Source organism: Mangifera indica, chromosome 8 (genome assembly GCF_011075055.1).
Source record: "Mangifera indica cultivar Alphonso chromosome 8, CATAS_Mindica_2.1, whole genome shotgun sequence".
NCBI lineage: Eukaryota > Viridiplantae > Streptophyta > Magnoliopsida > Sapindales > Anacardiaceae > Mangifera > Mangifera indica.
Window position 1 is genome coordinate 9,744,190 of NC_058144.1, and position 24,986 is coordinate 9,769,175.

Below are 24,986 nucleotides of genomic sequence, written 5' to 3' on the forward strand. Positions count from 1 at the left end.
AAGGAGGCTGCCCTGTCAAATAAACAAGGTTATGAACAGTATTTCACAGTTTTGGAAAGGAAAAGAAAGAAAAGAAAGGTAAGGAAAGGAAAGAAAGGAAAGAAGAAGAAAAGAAGAAGAAAAAGAATTTAAGGCTCAAGATTTAGGGTTTGTCTCAAGAGTATGGTCTAGTGAGTTAAGAATATATTTAGATGGAAGCAAAATTAGTAAGATATAAGCCCACATGCATGCTATGAATTATGAGGGGGCACTTTACACTACACTGCTCGCAGTAAGGCACGTCCGTAGTAGGACATAGGCTCACAGTAAGGCCTACTCACAGTAGAGCATGCTCGCAGTAGAGCTCAATTCAAATTCAGAAATGGTGCAGTAAGAGAAAAGAAGAGAGCTTTAGCTTAGAAAAGTGTCAAATCCCTATAGTCAGCTTCCAAAAAGTATCAAATAGACACCAAATGGGACAAAGTATGACCCAAATAGTAAAGCATGAACTAAATTATCCTCTCGAGGTCTTATGGGGGTTATGAATGAGGTTGAGTCCCGAGAGTGAGTTAGAACAAGAAAGAAGATAGTTTACTTAATTCTTTCCCCTTACTGAGTGTTCTTATCTCTCACTTCTTTTTCTTTCCTGATTGCAGGTACATGTGATCTAGGTAACTGCAAGACAGGGTCAGGTCAGCGTAGGTAAATTCAGTTGAAGTAGGTTATCTCTGGTTTATATTACATGCATATAGTGACATGTTCTTGTTGACTTTTGACCTTTTGAGATTATGGTACAGTTGTATATGATTACTCTATGTATTCAGATATTTTCAAATGAGTTTTCATATGAGTATATACATCTTTTGTTCGCTTCCAGATTTTCAGTTTTCTTAGAATAATTTCTAAATAATTTTAGTGATACGTTCATATTAAAGTATTTTAAAAGAAAAAAATAGATGCTCCAGATATTAATTCGTAACATTTTTCCTTCGGTGGGTAGTACTTCTAGGGAGGGTGTTACATAGCCTTCTTAACATTTTTTTCTCCCGTTGATTTTCAAGTGTCGACGACCATTTTCCCCCACCCAGACGTCAGACAAAGGCATGTTTCTTCCAAATTGAAAGCTCTCTCTCTCAATGAAGACAATCATAATCGTCTTGTTTACTTTGTGGTTGGGCTAAGGGAAAACATGGTACGGGGGAAATAGTCTTAGATAGTGGATGGTTTGCCAACGAAAAATAACCGCTGACACTTGAAGATTGGTGGGAGAAGAAGTGGTTGTCGATTGAAACGGAGATGGTCACCGAAGAAAAAGAAATAAACCCTAAGAGGAAAAATATAACTCTTTAAATTTTGGATGAAGGGAAAATTATTAGTTTTTTAAATTAAAGGAAAAATATGTTAAAGCTTTATTCTTTTTAATATTTTTAGTTAAATAATGGTTTTATCTTCGATCTTAACAATTAATTTTAACATAAAAACAGATATTTTTTAAATTCGAATTTTTATTTGAAGGCACCAATGATAAATAAATAATTATGTCTTAATTTTTTTTAATAACGATAAAAAATATCTGAATTGTTTATGTTTAAGTTTTGTTGATTGTTGAGTTAATAAGGCAAATTAAAAAAAATTATTATAAAAAGAAACCGAGCCAAATAATTTCTTTGAATATTGATAAATCTAGGATATAATAATTATAATTAGTATATCAAATAAGTCAAAGATTCAGAAATGTAACAAAGGTTTAAATCCAAATTTTCACCTTAAAAATTTTGTTTTACTAATTTTGTTAAATTTTGGGGCTGCTTTCAGATATTATTTAACATAAATAAAAATTAAAAATATTTTATAATAATCAAAATCTATTACAATGTGGATTTATTGTAATGTTTGTAAGCAGCGTTATGTTAGAGCTAATGTTTGAGTCAATCATTTTAGCTCATGTATCATGTAATTAATTTTTTATCATGGTATTGTATGTATAATATATAATAGGCCAAAAGACTTATGCCCACCTAAAGTATAGTGAAATCTCAAACTAATGAGTTATAATTTTAAAAACTCAAATACCCACCCATTACTTAACTTTTGTTAGAATTTTCTATTAGGATCAAAAGTAAAATCATAATTTTATTAAAAATATTAAAAAATATATAATTTTTCCATCCCCCTTAGGTTTTAACAAATAACAATTTCACCTTAACCTCAACTTTTCCAATTTTGAAAAATGGCATTTTCCCCTTCAAATCTCGAAGTTTTGTTTTTTCTCTCTAGCAACAATCCGACTACAATGACTCATCTCCGACATCGGTCCCTTCATCTCCGTCGATGAAGAAACGTCTCTTTGTCTCTGTAGATAAAGAGATCAATGCCGAGGATGAACCGCTATAGCTAGATAGTCATTGGAAATGAGTCGCCATAATTGGATTATCGTCGAAGAGGAGAAACAAAACTTAGGGATCTGGGGGGGGGGGGGGGGGGGGGAGAGATGTTATTTTTCAAAACTAGAAAAGTTGAAGTAGGGTGAAATTGTTAATTTTCAAAATCTGGGGGAAAGGAAAAAATTATATATTTTTTAATATTTATGATAAAATGACGATTTTACCTTTTACTTTAACAAAAAATTCTAACAAAAGTTAAGTGATAGGTGATTGTTTAAGTTTTTAAAAATTAACAAGTATGAATTTAAAATTTCACTATACCTTGGGGGGATAAGTCTTTTGGCCTATATAATATATAATATGTTTAGAATAATAGAACAATAATTAGAGGATCAACATATATCTTGATTGTAAGAATTTTATGTGTACATATGATGGGTATTTTAAAAATATATATAGTCTCAATATTATTCTAATCAAGGGACACAAATGATATAGTAAAACTACACATAGAGGCATATTATATATATGTCCACCAGATTGACTCACTAGAAAATTTCATATAAATGGTAACTCTAATGTTTATGGAATGCATCATCCAACGAATAATGTTGCATGTAATCTTTTGACTTAATATTATCAAACTATCTTGTGATCATACTTGAAATCCAACCAAAAACTAAAAACATGGTATCCTTACTTACCTCTGTTCCTAATCAAAGATTTTGCTACCAATTCTTTCTTCCTCCGTCACTAGAATTCTGTTAACAAGGCTGGAAATCTCCCTCCTCATCGATGAAAAGTAAACTATCAATGTATAGTAAGTGAGCAATAATAGATATGAGTAATCATGCCACTTTAAATAGAATTCAAATAAAATAACTTAAATGACCATGCACTCTTGATGAACAGTTGTTCAATCTCTTAAATTATATGATGTGATATGTTATCTATATTATCTACTTGACACAATACGAATGAGTGTGCACCTGTTATGCATGATCGTTCAATAATCTTAAATTTAATTTTTTCATACTTAGACATTTTTCATATTTTAAATTATCTAATTTAACTCATATAATAATAAAATGACCAAAGTAACCTCATTACACACATATAAGTGTTATAATAGGTTGGTAAGATAATAGATTTCACAATGGTTTCGACTAAAATTATAGCCTATATTCATGGAACCAAGTCTAAGGAATTTCCAATCTAACTCAAAAACGTCAAATATGATTAGCGATCATAGATCAAAATAAAAATAGCTCACAAACTCATTTAATCAAGGCCAAAAGACTTATTCCCACCCAAGGTATACTGAATTTTCAAACTCTCGTTCTCAAACTTTTAAAAACTCAAACACTCACCTATGATTTAGAAAATTAACATTTACCTTCTAAAATTAAGTTAAGGTTAAGGACAAAATCATCATTTAACAATAACATTTAAAGTTTGTATCATTTTAACCTCTTAATTTGAAAAACTAATAATTTTCCCTAAAATTAAGTTTTGAAAAGTGGCATTTTCCCTCTACCTAGGGCTGGATTCGAGCCAAGCCAGCTCGAGCTCGGGCTCGGCTCTGCTCGGTTCGAGCCCGAAACAAGTCGGGCTCTGCTCGGCTCGATCCAGCTCGAGCTGGCTCGGCTTGGCAGGGCATATTTTTTTAAAAATTTTTTATACAAAACGACGTCGTTTTGATCCATATATATACACAAAACGATGTGGTTTTGATTTGAAAAACGAGCCGAACCGAGCCAAAAACGAGCCGAACTCAAGCCGAGCCGAGTTCAGCTCGAGTCGAGCTCGAGCCAAACTCGAGCCGCCCCTAAATAAAGCGAGCCGAGCCCGAGCTCAGCTCGGCTCGAATCCAGCCCTACCTCTACCTAGCGCTTCCAATTTCACCGGCGAATTTCCGGCCAACGATGGCTGATCTCTCTCCCTCTCAGTGTCGTCTCTCCCTCCGATACTCAATATCAAATTGATGATATCTAAATTCGATGAAATCCAGATAAAGAGTCAAAACTCTTCGTCTAGATTTTCATCGTCTAGACAAAGTCAGCTTTGTCTAGATTTTCATCGTCTAGACAAAGTTGACTTCGTTTGGATCTTTATCATCCAGACAAAATCGACTTCGTTTGGATGACGACGACAACAGTCCAAAAGAGACCGATCTTCTCATCTGGACTGTTGTCGTCATCCAGACGAAGTTGACTTTATCTAAATGGTAAAAATATAAACAAAGAGTTTCGACTCTTTGTCTAAATGTTTAGATTTTTTTGAATTCTAACATCATTGGTTCGATATTGAGTATCGGAGAGAGAGACGACACCAGGAGGGAGAGAGATCAGCCATCGTTGGTTGGAAATTTATCAGTGAAATTGGAAACCCTAGGTAGGGGGGAAATACACTTTTTAAAACTTAATTTTGAGAGAAATTATTAAATTTTCAAATTAAGGGGGTAAAATGATATAAAAGTTAAATATTATTATTAAATAACTATTTTGCCTTTAACCTTAACTTAATTTTGGAGGGTATGTGTTAGTTTTCTAAATCATGGGTGAGTGCTTGGGTTTTTAAAAGTTGGAGGGTAGGAATCATTAAATTTATTTGAGGGAAGTTCACACGGATCTGAAAATGGGTACAAGCACAAAAATAGTATCAAGTATCAGACAAATATTTTTCGATGAAAATGTAATCATGCAGCACACAACATTGTGATTTTGGTGTTAAATTTTACTAATTTATAAACGTGTAATTTTGGTGAATGAAAAGGTGTTTGATATGTTTTCAGTTTTAGCAATCAAATGTATAACTCTAAATTGAATTCCAAATATTGTTTCTGATAGACTAATACACCAAGTCAACGTTTCATGGAAAATATGTCATGACTTTAATGACTAAAAAGGTAAGTCAATCTTTGATGAAGCAAGCCATAAATTCAATCAATTTCAAATATGTCATGATTTTTTAACAGCAACTTCCCCTTTTTTTCATCCACTCCTGATCTCATATTATTGTCTTCACTCATTGAAAGGTCCATTTGAAAGAGCTAGATCTAATGCAGTTCAAGTAAATGACAAAATACAATTAAATGAAAATAATGCACTTCAATTTATTGTTAATATACACAAATGGAATGAAGAAAGGCAGTCACAAACCGATGTCTGAAAAGTTAGATAAACAGCTACAACGCGACCAAACAAATAAATCAAAACAAAAGCAACCAAGGAATCCAAAGGGGAGAGAACCCCAAATTCCAGACAACTGTTCCTCTCAGCAAATTATCCAAAAAGAAGCAGTAACTCTACACATTTGTATGAGCTGAAGATACCATGCTACCGACCAAACCAACCTCTCTGAGGTTGGATTTCCCCATCATTCATTAGCTTATCCAGCACTATGTTCAGTTCAACTGACTGGCCGTTCTCTGTCAAGTTGCGAACTGTTGCTCTAACATGGTCCCTGGGGAATCCCATACTCGTCAATCTGTCAATCACATCATCCACAGGAACCCTATTTCCAGTTCCAGGAGAAGCTGAGCCACCACTAACCCCAGAAGCAGTAGGCAGTGCCTGTGGTAACACACGAGCAGTAGGGAGCTGAGGATAGCCACTTCCACCGCTCTGTGGTGTGGCAGTATGGAGTTGTGGTTTCATTGTGGACCCACTACCATACTGAGAAGGTGGTCCACCATATGGGTATGGTTCACTAGGCCCAGATTGTAGCCCATAACCTGTAGGAAACCCTGAACTGGATCTACTGGATGGAGGTTCATACATATGGGAAGGAGGAGCTCCATAATACTGTTGGGAGGGAGGGGAACTTGGTGGCTGAGAAGGGCGTGGGCCAAGGTTTGGTGCATAGTTCTGAGGAGGATTATAAGCTGTCTCTTCAGGAAGGTGGCCTGATGAAGATTGAAGTTGAGGTGGGTGGGGTGGCTGAGAGTACTGTGGCTGTGGTGGAGGTTGATATGGTTGATGTGGTGGTGCTGCGGGAGGAGGGTGTTGCAGCTGAGTTGAAGGAACTTGGTATTGTTGATTTGCTGCGTCTTGAAATTGACCATGGGGTGGAAGATAAGTTTCTCGCTGATGAATAGAAGGAATATGGCTCTGAGGGAACTGACTTGGGAGTTGAACTGGAGGTTGCAGATTCTGTTGGGGAGTAGGTGGGGAAGGAACAACAGTGGGAGGAAGAGGAGGAACTGACTGTGGAAAATTTACAGGAGGGGGAGGTGATTGTTGGTGAGATTGCAAAGGAGAAGATGTTGCTAGCTGCACAGCATCTACATGCCCAGAGCTCTGGCTTTCAGATTTTTGCTGATCTACCTTTGACACTTTCAGCTTTGAAAGCTGCAGCTGAGCCTCCACTATTTCTTGTTTATCCTTCAAAACCAGAACCCCTGATTGAACCTGTACTTAGATGATGACAAACACCAAATACACACAACATTATGATCGATTTAGCAATATAATCATAAGCTGCTATGGATGATGAATTATGCTTTCACCCCAGAAGAATTCAATATCCTAGCACTAAATGAAGCAACAAAAGGCTACTCCAGCTTTGAAAAAACCTATATCACTTTTTGCATCAATTCTTAGGTCCTCAAAGGCAGAGAAAGATGATACATTTAGGCATATAAGTGGTGAGGAATAACTCAAACTATCATTATATAATATGATAAGATTGAAAATGGGCTTCTTTTGAGGAAGCAAAAGCTAACACAAAACAGTAAGTTATGTGGTGGGAATGAGTGCTTTGCTAGAAGACTTCAACTGTGACGCAATTTATTGAGATTCACTTACCTTGTGATTATAGGTATCAATTTAGACAATTTGTTTCCAAAGAATTTATTTATCAGCATTGCGTATTAGATTAAGCGGCCTACAACTCAGAAAAGCTTATCCCAATCAGACAATGGCACATTTGAAGACATTCAAAAGAAATGTTTTGTTAAATCAGGATAGTTAAATGTTGCTTAGACTTGCAAAAAAGAAAAAAAAAATCTTATTATTTGACCATTCTTCTTTTTTTATGAATGACAGGAAGGAAGAACAGTCGTCACAGGGAAGAACATAATTACAAAAGCAGATCGAGTGTCCACAATTCAAAAAGCCATAAAGAAGACAAAAGCTATACAACCATGCATGTGCCGATATTTGTCTAACTAAGCCCTAACATATATGTGACTAATCCTTATTACAAAAGCTCTCCAAGAAATAACAATCCAACAGTCCTTTCCCATTTAAGCATAATAAAGAATGAACTTAAATTCATTAGAAACAGATGGCTATTTGAAGTGAGAATTCTGAATTTCTAATCAGGTGAACAGATGCCATCAACCAGAGTACCAAATTTTACTTTCTGATCAGATATCTATATTCTCACTTTTTTAATAAGATACACATAATTCTACCTTCTGATAAGATGCAGCTTTCTATATAGCCAAGGCAGTTACTATATTAAGATAGTGAGCACTAAGAGGAAAGGACAATGAAGATACCTCTCTCAGAATATTTTCCATCAGCCTCATTTTACCATCAGTACTTCCATGATTGTTTCCGACAGATACCTTCAAATCATCAATAGAATTCTCAAGGTTGCAGGTTCTAGTCTCCAACTGAGTTATCCGTGCACTGACACTCTGTAACACATGCAACATATCATCAACATATTTTTTCATTGTTTGATCAATCTCTGACAGTAAAGTGACATTTGAAGAATTACTGTCCTTCTCCGGAATGAATTTTGCGGGCTCAACTGAGTCAAAAGAACTATAATCCTGTACAGAATGAAAGAGTATGCAGATATAGTTAGATACAAACTCCATCCCAATTGCCTCCCAATCAACCAAATAGCAGAACTCACAAGAAAATATCCATAGCACAGGGAAGAAAACAAAGTCTAAAGGAAGTAACCAAAATTTTTCTATGGAAATGACAGAACTGGAAAAAACAACCCGTATGTCACAAAAATCTCACTGTTGTTCTTCTTAAAAAAAAAAGCACTGCCACATAGTGATGAGACCTCTGCTTGGCTCAGCGTAACAAAAAATCAAAGTCTCAATAATGTCTATTATGTCTGAATTATAAAGATAAAACTACTTAGCTAAAATAGTCCCAAAAAAATTTCTTCACAGTACACAGTCAAAAGCCTCACACATTCAGTTAACCAAATCCTGAACTATTAAGTTCACAAACCGGATTTCTTCATTCAGCTCCCAGCAATTCCAACACAGACCATTTTAAATAAGAGAGCATATTAAGCAATTCAATTTAATAATTTGAACTGCTATGTTATCAATGGCAAAATCCCAGCAACATTCTCACACTAAATCTTTTATATGATTTTGTCTCACGCAACATCATCCTAGTAACATCCAAAGTCAATTGATAAAGACCATGTCGTATGTTACTAATGTACTGTTCTTAACTCACCAGCCTTACAGAAACTATCCAGCAATTTAAGAAAGTAAAACCTTCAAAACATAAAATTAATTAATAACTCAATCACCAATTAATCAATCAATTCAACCAGCTAAAACTAGAACAAAACCAGAAATAATTAAAAAACCCAGTTCAAAAACAAACAAACAGAAACAGGGAAAGAATTAAATTACTCGAATAGGAGATTTCGGTTTATTATCAGCGGAATTCCAAACCCTAGAAGTAGACGCAGAATCAAAACTCAGTGATTGAGACAATCCTCCACGAATGGGCTGAAAATCGTAACTGGGTACGATCTCTTCTTTCTTAATCCCAATCCCATTATTCAAATCATGATCTTCCTCCTCGTGCTGCGGATCTTTCATTAGATCGATGAAGTCTTTGTCTTTGTTGGGGCCAGTACCAATCTGAGAGGATGTTAAATCCATTATTTGCTTATCCATAAACTGCGACGTATTCATCGCAAACACGAGGAATTGAACAAAATGAATTTGTGAGAGTGCAGTTGAATTATTATTATATTTATTTTTGGTTTTAGCTTGACCTGGCTACGGGGTTTTGGAGTTTAGGACATGAGAACAGAGAAACTTTTGCTTTGGGTTTCTCTTAGTTACTAAGGAAATAAAAATAAAAAGTCTTTGTAGCACCAAGTCATTTCTCCACAGGGAAACTACAGTTCTTACTTCTAATTCTTGAATTCCTAATCTGTCATTTACAGAAAAGACAGTGACGTACTTGATAAATGATCATATAATATCTTAATTATTTAATTTTTGTGAGATTATAATATGATTGTGGTCTAAATTGGACATTTCTTCATGAAATCTGACTGTATATATTAGCAGGCCATGTTTTTTTTTTTGTTTATAGTTTTTTTTTTAAATCAAAATTAAATTTTGTTCTCATTAAACCTTGGTTGAAAAATAGTAGAGTAAACCTTGTTTATAGTTTCATAAGTCGCACCCACAAATCCTTCTCATCACAGACATTGTTCGATAATAGCTTGAGTAAGATAGGACCAACATCGACTCTACTCAAACAAAGAAGAAATTTGAAAACAAAAAGAGAAAATGTCGAAAACTAAAGTTCAAGAAAAAAGAGAAACTAACGTTTTCAAAAGTTTGGAAAGCTGTTGCAAATAAAAAAAGATAAAAATCCTAGAGATAGGGAAAAAATAATTTTTTAAAATATGTTAAGGAAAAATTGTTAGTTTTTAAAACTAAAATGAAAATAAAATAATTATTTTTTATTTTTAAATAAAATCATAAAATAATATTTTTACCTTTTATATTAATTATACTGAGTAAAATAAATTTTAAATCTAATGATTGACCTTATAATAACTGAATTAAATAAATCAAGAGTTTAATGTTAATATATTATCAGAAAAAACTTAAACACATATTTTTTTATATATAAATTCTCATATTTTACCATTCAAATCATCCGTTCGTTAACTACACCCATATTCTACTGTTCTTATATTAATGCATGCTTGGAAATGAATCTGATTCAGAAACAAAATTATGAGGGACCTGGGGAACCTCAGAACTCAAAATGGCAGTGTAATTTACAGTAGATTGATTATAGGAAACTTCAGGAGTCGAAGTTGTTTAATTCAAGAAATCCCACTATAGCCAATCATGTTTATGAAGCTTCAACCGTAGCTACTGTTTCAGCTTATGCTTGCCTTTTATGCATTGGCTTTAGATATACAATGTTTGGTTTGGTTCAATTTTCAGCTTCATTTTTCTCAGAGTGAAGATCGTGTCGATGAAAAAAACCTTTGCAGGTGAATTGCTTTTGTTTTTGTTTCAATTTTTAAGACTTCCTTGTACATGTATGGAGTGGAAATGGGATCCAAATCTTACCAGCATTATAAGGTTTCTTTAATGTTTCTGTTACTTGAAATTTAGATGGCAGGAATCCTGCTCCTGGTTCTTTTTGTAATGGGAAAGCTTGAAAATTTATGAATAAATAAGTAGTTTCTCTTGGAGAATTAATTATTGTTTTGAAAGGAGGAGTCAATCATGTTTGAATGTGCTTGTTATTCTATATACTTATGACATTTATATTTTCAAAAGTGGCTTCTCTTTGAGAGGTAATATTTTCATAAATTCTCAAACATTTCAGGGTTAAGACTTAGTATATTACCCAATATTATTTCGTAACTGATCATAACTAAATGAAAAATTTGTAACCCATAAGAGATAACTTGAGTGATAAAAGAAGAGACTCATATATAAAAGAGTATGAGTTGAAGTCTCATCCGATGATATACAAAAATCAAACTCTTAATTTACTTGATTTAATGGTGATAGGTTTATTCTATTCAATATAGTTTATTCAGTTCTAAATAAGTAACGAATTTATCCAATCACTAGTTAACCAATTTAACCAAAATAGATTCAGAACCAACATTTTACCACATCAAGGTTTGCCCTAGGTTTTAAAACACTGGTTCTACTGCGTCTAAGCCAAGCTATATAATGGTGATATCGGAAAAAAAATTTAAAATTTTAGTTTTAATTTATTTTGGTTCTAACATCTAGAAACCCTAATTCCTAGATGCATGTATAGAAAATGAACCTATTTAAGAAATTAGATTATGGGAAAACAGGGATTCTCAAAATGGCAGTTTATATATTTAAGAGATTTTCATTCATAACAAGGCAAAAAGTAATTAATTAGCTAGAACTAGATTCTAAGAAACTCCAATATTATACTATGGCCAAAAGACTTGTTCCCACCCAAGGTTTGATGTAATTTCAAATTCCCACCCACTAACTTCTAAAATCCGAAATCCTATTTATGAGCTAAATTCCATTAAAATTTTCAATTAGATATAATGATAAAATTACTATTTTAATAATAATATTAAAAATATATAATTTATTTTTTTAAAGGGGAGGTCATCGATGTCAACGATGATAGCTGAAGAGGTAAAAAAATAAAACCTTAGGTTTGGAGAGGGGGAGAATGTGATTTTTCAAAACTATATAATTTTAGATATGAGTGAAGTTTTTAAAATATGAAAAAAAATATAATAATTTATATTTATTTTTAATGTTATTGTTAAAATAATGATTTTATCTTTATATCTATCTGAAAATTTTAATAGAATTTGATTTATAAATAAGATTTTGAGTTTTTAAAATTTAGCATGTCGAAGTGAATTACATCAAATCTGGGGTGGGAACAAGAATTATGGCCTTGTAATATTTAGAGATCCCACTGCAAATAGCTTGCTCTAGATTTTGTTGTAGTCATAGACTCATACGCTTGAAGGACGTGAGTTAAAATTGATACAAAAAGGAAAAAGAAATTAGTAGTAACTGTACTTTATTACTCGGAGAAATCAAACACTTAGCAATTACTTACTTACAGTTACTGGTAAGTTTGAAGAAATTAAATTTTACATGTTATATATATAGATCTTTACTCTTAAAATAAGTACTCAATTACAGATAAACCAGAAGGACTTGACCATGGCACTTGCAGAACGACGATTTTCCCTTCATATTCATACATAGCATCTTCTCCATGAACCTTGCAAGCTTTCGGTTTCTCCGAAGAAAACACTCTCATTTCTCCACTTCCCTTAACTCCAATCTTCACAGAGTTCCAGCCGTAAGAGAAGGACTGGATAGCACCGCCAGTGTTGAGCATATTCACCAGGCCAATAGGAGCAAACTGCACAGACTTTCCAGGCAAAACGGTGACTGGAGAAACAGTTATGAGTTCGAATGTGAAGGGCTCCAAGGAAATTTCAATGTCATCAGTTGGTTTTGAGAGAAGGAGTTTCTTGGACTCCGACAAGTACATGGCGAAAACTTCAACTCCTTCAACGGAAATGGGGTTCTTCCCAGTGTTCCATTCAATGTCCTTAGCGTTGGTCGTGGCTGTCACCTTGTGAGAATACTGAGAAAAGCATTGGTTCCGTCGAGTCTCACGGCACCATCCTCCTCCTTGGCAGTTGAATGCTCCGATAACTCCAGTAAACTGTTTAATGAATCCTCAGTCATGAAAGTTTGGAAAAAACGAATGTATCCGTAGAAGGGGGAAAAAAGACTAACCTTGTTGAGGTTCCAAATCTTGAGCATGGTTTTGCCATCATGAAGAGGGTCTTCAAAGAGGCAGTCTTTGGTGGGAAGAGCGTAGGATTCACACCGGAGAATGGATCCATCGGGCATGGCTAAGCGTTTGAGCAGGGGGAAGTTGTGCTTGCCAACAGTGTCACTGACATAAATTGGACCGCCGGAAATGGCCCTGGAAGCCGCATGAAACTCGGCGCAAGGGTGAGTAGATTGGAACATATCCCAATCCGGTTGAATGAAATTGCCCATCCACAAGCTGTTGTAGGCACAGTGCACCATGTGACACCCTTGCAGCCAAAACGTACCGTTTGGATCGCCAGATGGATCAGTGCACCAAAAGTCATCACCTGTTGAGCACACAAATAACATTATTGTCCTGTTTTAACTTGTAAACGTGGTGATCTTATGAGGGAGAAATATGTAATTAAGCCAACTTAGTCAAACACTTTTAATCCACTTAAATATGAAAAAATATGTATTATGCATCATATGATACACTTAAATATGGACAGTGCCTTTGATTTTGATTTCAGGGTGTTAATGTGACGATAGTAATAGTTAGTGGATTAAATTAGAATTAATTAAAAGTGATGACAGACATACCAACACGACCAAGAGCAATGGCTTCTGTCCCAAGAAACATGAAATCGTTACAGTGCTCCATACTTGCAATTACTCCATTGCCCTTGAAATGCTTCCTTACTGACTCAGTTAACGCCTTGAAATAAGCTTTTGCAAGATCCACTCTGCCTCCATAATTCTCGCACAACATTTCCAAGAGCTGTAAAACATTAACAATTTTAGTAAGATTTGTCGGAAAACCTTTTTTCATAGATATTATATGTAGCAGTTACGTGCCGACCAAACAAGTCAAAGTAACTTAGAACTAATAGTCGGTCTGTTTCCAACAAGTCAAAGTTTCTGAAATCGGGAATGGTCCAGAAAACCAGAAGTCATCATTAATATAAAAATAATATTTAATTTAATTTCAAAGAAATCGATTAACTTACATGGATAACGTCAACTTTGACCCCATCAATTCCAACTTTCTCCAACTGTGAGTGGAGCCCTTCATACATTTGATCAACGATCTCCGGTGGAACCAGCCCTATTCCGGTGTTGACGATCTTATCAACAGCCAGATCCTCCATCGTGATCTTCAATCCCGGAGAAAGTTTCGGCTTCACAATGCTAGCTTCCGGCAATCCTGGCACCTTAGGCCTCAAGCCGCCCCAGTATCCACACAGTGCATGCCAAACGTAAACTTGATCCACGCTTTTGAACTCCTCCTTGAGATCTTTGATGAATGCGCCCATGCCTTTGCAGCTGTTGGCCGAGTTATTTGGGCCTTTATAGTCTCTGAATTTATAATTTTCTTCGAATTTTAGAAGCCTGCAAGGCATTTGTTCCCCGGCGACGGTGTGGTTCATGCCTTCTTTGGTGATGGGGTCCTCATCGTGGCTGATGGACTGCCATCCGTCGTCGATCAATACGAATCCGGGTGGGCACCCACCGTCGACGAAACCTTTGACGCCTTCCATGACCCCCTGCGGGTTCACCGTAAGGTAAAATGCGTCCCACGTGCACCAACCAAATTTGTCCACGATTGGTGGAGGTGTTTTTTCCTCCAAAAGCTTGAAAGTTCCCAAATGAAGTCTAATGACTTTCATTGCTTCTTTCACCAAGCTGAAGGGGTCCTCACCGGTATGCACATAAAGTACACTTCGGAAGGCGGCGGCGGAGACTTTCGTCGACCCGCTTTCGACGCAAATGTCGACGTTGTCGTCGATTCCGGGCTGGAGAGAAGCTCGGAACTGCCCTTCAACGAGAGGGAGAAGGAGAATATACGGCCGACCCGAGTCGGATTTGTCGAGAACCACCATCTGGGTCTCGTGCTCGAGGTCTCCCCCGTTGGAGCCGACCCAGTGAGTCGTCCACCAAACCTTGAACCTGAAAATGCTCATAAACCGTAAGCTTTTGAGCTTCCCTAGAGGAACCACGTGGCGACTACTGGGTTCAGCACTGTTGAATCCGACGAAGGATCCAACGGAGGACACCGTCTTGTCGGCGGTGTACGGAGAAGGAGTAACAGTGATGTTATCAGGAATATCACTGAGAAACACATGGCCATTCGCCATTAGTTTCGATCCCTCCAGGCTGACCATTGACTGGTTATAGCCATTAACAAGAGTATCATCAAAAGAGTCTCCTTTGCTCAAACTTGGAGCCATTGTTGTTAAAGCAAAAAATAAAATAAAAAAACGAAAGTCTCAGCTACAGAGAAGTTAAACAGAAGGAAATGGAATAAAGATTTGTGGCGAGACAAGAAGGAAAGAAATCCTGTTTATATAGACAAAGTAAGAAACCCAAAAAGAAGAATGGAATCTTCAAAAACTAAACAAAAGATTTGATTTTGTGTTGATGAAATATTAAAACTTGCTTTAACTTGTGCTGCTGAATGCTGAACTGATGATGGTGAAACCCAAATGGGAAGCGGTGTATATATAGGCTTGCAATACAGAGGGAAAAGCTTGAGTGGAAGGTGAGGTGGGTGCTTCCTTCTTCTTTTTTGTTGAATTGTTGGTTTGAAAATTTCATGCGTCAGTCAGTCCGCAGTGTGAAAAAGTGAAAATTAAATTTTAAACATTATCCATTGTCTTTTCTAAAATATCATATAAACTAATGTTTCTTTTTGTGCTTAATTTGGGGAATTGACGGTTCAAAGCAAAGGTGACGAATGTTACATCAAAGCTTCATGGATGAAGATTTGACGGGTGGATACGAAGCCACGCACAGGAAAAAATTCAGGTGTAAATTAAAAGGTGAAAAAAAAAAAACATAAAAATAAGTCTATTTAGTGTGGCCTACTATACTAACTAAATTCATGCTTTGGCCTTTCTTAAATTTCATTATTTTTTAATTTATTTTGTATATATTTATTTTTATACAATTTAAACCTTTTATATTATATTTTTACGTTTGTTACTGAAAATAAATATATATAATTTTATTCATAAAATCTAACGTAGTCAAAACATATAAATTTTTAATCTAAAGATTGAATCTTGATATCTCATTTCAAATATTTACAAGGATTTTCATTTGTAGGATAAACCAATCAATTTATTCAATATATACTAAAATGAATCAGCAATTTTATTCTCTTTTTATATCATTCTTAAAAGCTTTGGTTCTAAATTCCTTGATACTGTTTTTTATTTGTCAATTTTCATGAATTGTTACATTTAAAAAACATTGTCATATTAAAAATATACATCTTTTATTGTATGAAAAGAGATAAAAAAATTAATAAATATTTTTTTTTCTTATATAGTTCATTAGTGTTAGTTAAATAGTTGATGGGCATGAACAAGATTTCAGTTTTGTCGACAACTTAATTTTTAATATTTTATAATTATAAACATATATTTTCATAAATTTTATAATTTTTATATAAAAAAAACTATGAATTCTAAGAGGGGTATATTTTATTTAAGTAAAGATTGGGAATGTTTTTATCAACAAATTTAATAGATGGAAAAAAAAAAAAGATTTTCCAAACAGAAAAATAGAATAATCATTTAATCAAAGTTAAGGTGATAAAGCGATAAAGGTACAATTCTAAAGTGAAATTCTTTTGAAAAAATGGAATATTGGAACTAACGTGACAAAAACTGGCCAATCACAACACTGCATCTGTCCCACATTTGGGTGAGACGTGAGAATATTATTAAGGGAATATTGAAACCCATATCAGTTTAAAAAAGGCCCAAAGACTTTTTCCCACAGAAGTTTAGTATAAAGATAAATATATGCTTCGGGGAATTTTTAAAATTTAATTTATTTTTTTATATTTAAAAATTATCATTAAAGATGAAATTATTATTTTATTAATAATATTAAAATAAGTAAAATTATATCTGATTTTTTATTTAAAAAATTAATAATTTTTTTTATGATTAAATTTTAAAAAATGATATTTTTTAATTAAGATTTTAAATTTTTTCGATGGTTTTTTGATAGACAATAGTTCTCTCTTTTTCTCTTAGTGATGACTCTTTCTCTGATGCTTTTTTTTCTGTTTGAAGCTCTCTCTCTCTCTAGATGAAGGGTTTTAGATTTTATTATTCATTTAAAATAGGCACAAAATAAATAAATGAAAGTTTATTGAATTATGCATTTTACCTTACGGTCCCTACTAATTTAACAAAGCAAAAGCACATTCAAAATTTTTTAAAGTAAATATTCTTGGTACGAAAAAGAAGCTGTGGAAAACACTGACCTCTACCCTCTAATTATTTGCCAAGTGGTAGGGTTAAACTCGAACCGAGTCTATTTAAGTTTGGTTTGAATAAATTCGAAATGAGTCAATCATATACAAGCTCGATCGAGCTATTTGTTAAATTTTTCAATTAAAAATTTTTGATACAAAATAATATCGTTTCAATCAATATGTATTAAAATGACATCGTTTTAATAACAAAAAATGGATCTAATAGAATTCGAATCGAGTTAAAATTTGACTTTAACAAATTCGAATTCAAACTTGAGCTTAATTATAAGTAAACCAAATTGAATTTGAACTTAACTCAAGTGGTGTGAATTTTTTAATATTTTATAAGCTTACCCTTAAAATACCGTGTTTGGTAAAAGAAATTAGAATATGCTGTGCGCAATTGGCGGTGGACCACCGACTTTTGCCACGTGTAGGTTCTATGGCAGACTCCCACCGACCCTTTGGTTTCATGATTTTAGTCTTTGGACTTGGAGTATTGAGCTATGGAAGTCTGACACGTGCAATACTTCTCCCGTAAGAAACGGAGACCAGAATTGAGAATCTAGAAACCGTTGGGACCAAGACCAGAGTGACCATTAAGAACTCGCCACGTAAAACTGTGGAGGGAGGCGTGTCAGTTTCAATTAGCAGACGTGTGGTGAAACCAACGCGGTTAGTCGGTGCCAGTTATGTCTGGTAAGTGGTTGATTTAGGACGGTTACTAATTTAAATCTGATAATGTCAGTATTCAGATAATAAAATTTATGCGATTTATTTTAAGGCCAAATGAATATTTCCTACCCAAATTTTGAACGTAAAGACAGACGTTTAGGTGGTTTTAAAATTTTAAATATTTATTTATAGATTATTATTATTAAAATTTGTTTGTTAGAGATAAAAGTAAAATTAATATTTTATTAATAATATTAAAATGTAAATAATTATATCTCATTTACGTCAAGGTTTTGAAAACTCGTATTTTAACCTCTAACATTAATTTTGAAAAATAATTATTTTCTCTCAAATCCCTACTATTTTCTCCCCCCCTTGGTGACAGTGATGGCGGTCACTACAGTCTCCATTTTTTAACCTTGCCATTTGATGAGGAGAAAGGCAAAGACGAAGAATTTCATCTCTATTGACGAAAATGAGGAAAAGACTCGTCTTTGTCGATGGAGATAGAGGGTCTCCTTTGTCTCCATCAATGAAGAGATGGAGGCAAATTTCTTGATGGACAAACGAGACAATTTCATCTCGTCTTCGTCGAATTCATCTTCCTTATCAACAAAAAACTAGGTTAAAAGTGAAAACAATGGTGGCCACCGTCACTATCATCGAAGAAGGGAGAAAACTTTAGGGATTTTGCGTGAAAAAGTTATTTTTTCAAAATTGAGACTAAGAGTAAAATGCGAGTTTTCAGAACCTAAGAGATAATACAAAATTATATATTTTTTAACATTATTAATAAAATAACGATTTTACCCTTAATCTTAAGAGAAAATTTTAACAACAATTAATACATTAGTAGATATTTAAGTTTTTAAAACTCTACAAATATATATTTATCTTTATATTAAAACTTTGTTAAAAAACAGTCCTTTGATCTTATTTTAAATATTAATAAATGAGTAATCCAGTCTAAGCACCTTAAAAATATTAATATCTATAATTTCTATTCTCAGTCCAATAAAAAAAATTAGCAAGAGCAATTAAATTTTGCCGCATATAATAATATGAATAAACATTCTTTAAGAGTAATATTATATGTATGAATACATCTTACTAACTTAGAATCATTTGAAAAAACATTCTTTAGGTATTAAATTTTTCGACGCACATGATACAACTTCCCAAGTTACTTCATAGACGCATTTTACATTCAGTTAAGGCAAAGAGCGAAAAACTAATAAAATTTCATTTTATTTAGATGTATGTTTTAAAAAATGAGAAAATTTACGACACCGTATTAGACATTTTCTCTTTTTTCAAGTCCTTCAGCATCTAAAACCTACAGGGATATCAATTATATTAATACAGAAAAATACAAGACTAATCCATGTAGATTAAGATTAACTAATCCTACCTAATGTTACTTACAACATACATTTACTTTGCCGCTGTTTCATTCATTCCTTGGACATTCTCGGCTCCCAGTACAGACTGAAATATAAAACATGAACCAAATAAATATACGAGACTTGCGAAACAAGTCATGCATCCATGCAGAGAACAAAAGTTTGTTCTATAAATTGATTTGAATCCCTAATGTTCTCCAAATCTCATACTAGTAACTTACCATATTAAGAAGGTGGAGAGCAGCAGGCCTGGTAAATTTTCGGGCAAAAAGGAAGCATCTGGATGGTTTCCCTTTGTTGCTACACCATTCTCTCCGATATTCAGTTTCATAATAGATATTATCAATTTCCTGCAAAAAGTATTTAATCTTTTATATTTATCCCGTAATTGGATGAACAATAGAAATTTGAACTCGAGTTTCAATCAATTCTTTGATTCATTCTAAACTTTTCCATATAAGTTGCAAACAATAGATTAATCAATTAACAAGTACATCTTGTGCCAAGCCAGCTGCACTCAGATTCAATAGACTCAGACTGTTGGGATGAAAAATGTAATTAATATGTGTGTTTTTATTTTAAAATTTTAACACTAATCCAAAATAAAGGCACTAGGTTGAACTCGTGAATGCTTGAAAAAGTTTCTGAATACATAAAAAGGAAAGGCATTATTGTGTGACACCTATACTTTTCTAAATTTATGATGTTGAAAACAATTAACAAGATGGCAGAGTCCTAAACATTTGCATAGTAGTAGCACTAAAACATTTGTCAGAATTGCAGCAGCACAATGGTATATCAGCAATTGGGACGACAAAGGTGAGATTGAGCAGTAGTAAAATTTTGGTGGAACTCATTGCAATAATAGTGCAGTATGGGTGACATTTTTTTCTTTAGTATCAATTTCTTAATTTCTAGAATCTGAAACATTTTGAAATCCTGTCACTCATTAAAATCTATCCTGGTTCCTAACTCAAACTGAACTTTCTTTCTGAGTTCTAATCTATTAGGGATAAGAAAAGAAGACATTAAGACAGCAACAGTCCCATAAAAATGAAATAAACAAGAGAAGTCTCATCTCAGATGGGCAATTTTCTTTAGTTCTTCAAAGGAAGCAGGGGGGAGAAAGATTAAAAAATAAGGTGTGAGAAGATGTATCATGTTATATTAGATAAAAGAAACAAACAGCCTGTTGTTAAGGAAATAGAAATTAAAAAAAAAAGTTGCACTAGGATGTAACATAATTTTTCGTATTTGTGAGTTATAAGTAGCAACCATGAATGTCATAGTACTGCATGATGAATATTTAGAGAACTTAAGGTCCAAAGAGAGAAATCCATACCCTTATAGATTGAATAAGCTTGGGAGTGGCATCAGAGTATTTATAAGTCACAGGATGCCAACCACGGCGTTCATGGTCTTTGGAGGCAGAAAGATCCCAAGCCGAATATGTCAATGATCTTCGTGATAGTTCTCCTTCAAGGCCTTCTTGCTGAATTCAAAGACAATGGCTTAAAAAGTGACATTACAATCACCATGATGAAGTAAAAAAACAGTGTGGTTTGTCCTTCAATTCTAGGCCCTTCATTTGATGTACCAAACAATTCACATAGTGCAAAGGCAGAAGCTAGAAAAAGGTGCTAACACTATCAGATTCACATATCTAGCAGCAGGCAGGTAACTGCTTTCTCAAAGACTAATAACTTCTGATTTATTTAATTCTTTCACAAAAAAAAAAAAACTTGCTTAATTTAATAAATAAATTTTCACTTACAGCCAGTAAAGTCTGAACATAATGTTCATCTGGTATACAATTATGCTCCTTTGCTGGATCAATTGGCTGGAAACCAAGGAATTATAAATTATAAATTAAAATATAAAATTAATAGCTTTTTCTTGAAACACATCAAGAAACTTTTTGATAAAAATTAAATGACCTTTCAAGATTACTTACAGATGTGTGTTCCCTCCAAAACTCAGGTAGTGATCTCCTCTGCATAGTAATAATAAATTGATCAGATAAGTTCAAGGAATAAACAGGTCCTCAAAAAAACAAGATTACATAAAATAATTAACTTGACAATATTGTTAAAAGGTCGAAATACTTCTGTTAATGCCTTCTCAATGGACAACAAGATTCATCTGTTATATGCTCTTAGTTATTGTTTCAAAAAGAATCCTCCTTGAATACTATTTTTGGGTGCAATGTGAGCACCAATTGTTTTATGCAACAAAGGAACCCGTGATAAGTGAATTGCTTGCCTTGCAATTCTGTTGAAAAATTGGAAACACAGTACTGTCATTTACAACCACCTCTGCATGCTTTCTTGTCAGAACAGCCCACTACAAGAAGACATAGCATAAGCTATTATCACTACTTTGTTGTTACTTTCTGATAGAACGTTTTGAAAGCAACCACTTCAGTACACAAGGCTGTTACCTGAGATCCCTTCCTCCAGTTATGAACAGGGATAATAGGAAACATCTTCGGATTGTACCGACCCTGCTTTGTATCAGCAAAGCTGTTTCCACCATTGTGTTGACAAATATAAAATTACAAGCAATTCAAAATAAAAAACTTCAATGTTGCACAAATTACATTACATATTTTTGCATGGCGATAATACCAAAACCACCTTATGAGAAAGAATGACATGCAGGAAAGAACATATAACAGTGACATTGATAAGTTATGATAAAGCACACCAGTGGTAGAGACATGACTTCATATTACAATAACAATGAAATAGTAAACTTAGAAATTTAGAATATTGGTAGAGCCTCTAGCACTAATTTTATGTGAGAATAACGATTCTTCCCAATAATAGAGTTATTTTGCAGCTATGGAAAGTATGATCTTTGCCCAAAGAAATGCTAAAAGTAGGGCCAAATGACTCTAGAATCATAGAAGTAAACTTTGGAATCCAATGTTTTAAGCTATGGATGACTAAAGACTGAATAAATGCACAAACGCCAGTACCAAGGAATGGTTCAAGAAATCCCCACTTATTGGACTAAGACAAGGTTATGGATGTGGGCTTCGTCTGCTTTGGACATCAAAGTAAATATACACTTTGTAGAAGAGTCAAATCAACTGTAGATAGCATCTTCCACTTTCAATACTTTAGTTCAACAAATTTTCAAGCCATGTGTTATGCATAATGTTTCATAGATGCTGTACCTTTAACAAATACATACACAATCTTAGATGAGCCTCTATCAAGCCATTGAGCACTGAATTGCATCAAATCAATATGCTAAGAACTGACCTTCATTTGACAATAACCTCTGTCCCTCCGGCCAAAATATAACAAAAACAGGGAGACTAGAACTATAAGTAACATACTACATAATATGCTACCTCTTTTTTCATTTCTTATTTTTTCAGTTTTTTACGTCTCTTTTAACTTTCACAGCACAGAGTAACTGTTAACAAGGATCAATCTACTTTTATTCTTCTACAGTTTGGAAAAATGCTAACTACTACTCTGGAGATCCAACAAATGAGACAATTCATTGCACCAATAGTGCATGGAAAATATACAATTTAAAGTCCTTTTACTACAAAACACTCTCCTCTTTGTTGTAAAATTCAGGATTGATCAATACAACAAAAAAAAGGTTGGAACTTTGTTCTGTGTCTAAAGATGGTTGGGCTTCAAGTGTCTAAGCATAATGCTCAATCAAATTAAGTTTTTAGAATTGTTAAAAAACGTGCTCGCCAACTAACCTGTCCACAAAACTAGTTGATGTTGACATGATATAGTTGTATGTATAACCAAAGTTGTATAGAGGTATGCAGCTGAAAAAGATGACAAGTAACTTGTTAGTAAGTGAAAACTCAAAATACCCTTAACTCCAAGAGGCTAACAAGACAGTATATCAAGTAGCAGCTGTTGAGAATCATTATCACCTGTCTGATAGAAAAACAAAGCGCTCATTGTAAGGATCCTCAAGCGCATGTCTAAGCAATATACGCTCTGCCTCAATCATACTAGCTTCTCCCCAATCTACCTGAAATACGACATAAATATTATCACGTCAATGGAAACGGAGAGTCAGAATTTGAATGTTAAAACAAATTCTGTCATTAAGATTTCAGCTAATAAGAGCACATGTACAAGACCACAGATTAATTACTTATTGTTTTACTAAGAGATTCCATCCCATGAACACATTACGAACCTGTATACTATCATTAACTTGACGATCCAAAAAATGGACCGATCTTGTTGTTGCCTTGTTAAAAATAAATCCAGGCCTCGAGTGCACAAAAATTGAGAATCTATTCTCCTCTCCCTGAACATAATATCAACACTTAGTATTAATTCTCCTGTTCACAAAGTCCATAATACCACACAACACCCTTAGAAAGATAGAAAAGAATTCATTGAAGCCTCCAAGTTTTGACTCGGTTAAATTAATTAATCTTTTATGCTACAAAATCCGTCATAAACCTGCCTAGAATTATTAAAATCATTATAAGCCACTCCTAAAACAGTATTTTAAAACTCATCAAGAATCATAATGTCAAACTAATCAAACGTCGACAATAAATAATACTAATAAGAAGGAACTGATTATAATTAGATTGTTACTTTAACTTAAATTAAAAACTAATTATAAGAAAACATACCTTGAAAAATTTATCCCAAACCATTTCGAGAGGAAGCCGATTTCTGGCAATAAATAGGAAGGCAATTTTCGGCTTTTGATCGAAACGATGTCGTAGAGAGATAATTCTCGTGCAATTACTCTGCATCAACACCAAACTGACTAAACAGAATCCTACCAAAATGGCGGCAAAAATTTTCCGTTTCCATCTATAAAAGTGAAACTTCTGCTGTTTTCGCTTCATTTATGTCACTAACCAACGCCGTTTGACTCCAACTCCTCCACCATCTATCAACACTCAACACCGATTAACTGAAGATCCAACCGAGATCCATTCAATGGGAGCGGGTCATGACACCAACTCCAAGAAACAAAGAACAAACGAAACGGTTGAAGACTGAGTTTGAAGTCCGGTTGAAGCAAGGGAGTGAAAGAGAGATGAAATGAGGAAGACGAAGGTGACTTGACTTCACAAGTGAGCTTCTGGCATTTTCTGAGTCATGGTGTCGCAACAATAAATAAAGTGCGAGTGATTTTTGTTAGTTGAGTTGCGTGTAATGTAGGGAATCAGATCCCTTTTGTTTGTGAAGTTAAATAAAATTAAATAAAAAAATATTAACAATTTCCAAAAGCAATTATTACTAATTATTTATTATTATTAAGTCGAGATTTGTTGTTAAAATCATATTCTTATAACAAACGGTTAAGTGTTTAAATTTGAGAGGATGAGAGGAACATTGTACCCACTGGGGCAAGTTGAAAGGATCTATTTGAAGAGCACTGCAACCACCAAGTGGAGCATTCAAATGGCTTTAGGTAGTACTGGATTCGGGCTTGAGCCTAAGCTTGGTTTTTTTTTTTTTTTTAATTTGAATCAAACTTTTAACTTAACTTTTTACTAAAATGATATTGTTTTAATGTATAATGATCAAAATAATATCATTATATATTAAATTTTTTTAACTCGTAAATTTGCCAAACTGAACACTCTAAAACTCAAATTAGAAAATATTGAATTTTCAAGCTTGAGCTTGAACTTGTTTGGGTTGAGTTTGTTTTAGATTTATTTCAATCAAACTTGAATTCAAACTCAAATAAACTCTATTCAAATT

The 24,986-nt window shown here is 33.9% G+C and overlaps 3 protein-coding genes across 4 annotated transcripts; all 3 read right to left on the bottom strand.

Annotated features, from left to right (window-relative positions):
* Positions 1 to 5,453: 5,453 nt before the first annotated feature.
* LOC123223912 (bromodomain-containing protein 4-like) lies at positions 5,454 to 9,431 on the bottom strand. The gene is made up of 3 exons (XM_044647381.1): positions 8,986 to 9,431; positions 7,870 to 8,148; positions 5,454 to 6,775 (listed from the first exon to the last, which is right to left on the bottom strand). Exons 1-3 carry the CDS (start codon positions 9,271 to 9,273, stop codon positions 5,702 to 5,704), a joined length of 1,641 nt encoding a protein of 546 aa, XP_044503316.1. The 5' UTR covers positions 9,274 to 9,431; the 3' UTR covers positions 5,454 to 5,701.
* Positions 9,432 to 12,137: 2,706 nt separating this feature from the next.
* On the bottom strand, positions 12,138 to 15,387 carry LOC123222418 (probable galactinol--sucrose galactosyltransferase 5). Its single transcript, XM_044645180.1, has 4 exons — positions 13,920 to 15,387; positions 13,513 to 13,690; positions 12,889 to 13,256; positions 12,138 to 12,814 (listed from the first exon to the last, which is right to left on the bottom strand). The coding sequence occupies exons 1-4, from the start codon at positions 15,138 to 15,140 to the stop codon at positions 12,257 to 12,259; spliced, it is 2,325 nt and encodes a 774-aa protein (XP_044501115.1). The 5' UTR covers positions 15,141 to 15,387; the 3' UTR covers positions 12,138 to 12,256.
* A 3,702-nt stretch (positions 15,388 to 19,089) lies between these two features.
* On the bottom strand, positions 19,090 to 24,404 carry LOC123222598 (glycosyltransferase BC10-like). Of its 2 annotated transcripts, XM_044645448.1 has the most exons (12): positions 23,897 to 24,402; positions 23,446 to 23,559; positions 23,174 to 23,274; positions 22,991 to 23,062; positions 21,701 to 21,782; positions 21,523 to 21,603; positions 21,215 to 21,253; positions 21,035 to 21,100; positions 20,603 to 20,752; positions 19,482 to 19,610; positions 19,290 to 19,345; positions 19,090 to 19,193 (listed from the first exon to the last, which is right to left on the bottom strand). In XM_044645448.1, exons 1-11 carry the CDS (start codon positions 24,116 to 24,118, stop codon positions 19,292 to 19,294), a joined length of 1,110 nt encoding a protein of 369 aa, XP_044501383.1. In that variant the 5' UTR covers positions 24,119 to 24,402; the 3' UTR covers positions 19,090 to 19,193; positions 19,290 to 19,291. The 2 variants fall into 2 exon arrangements, with proteins under 2 accessions (XP_044501383.1, XP_044501384.1); XM_044645449.1 differs by lacking the exon at positions 23,446 to 23,559 and having other exon boundaries at positions 19,152 to 19,345; positions 23,897 to 24,404.
* Positions 24,405 to 24,986: the final 582 nt, after the last annotated feature.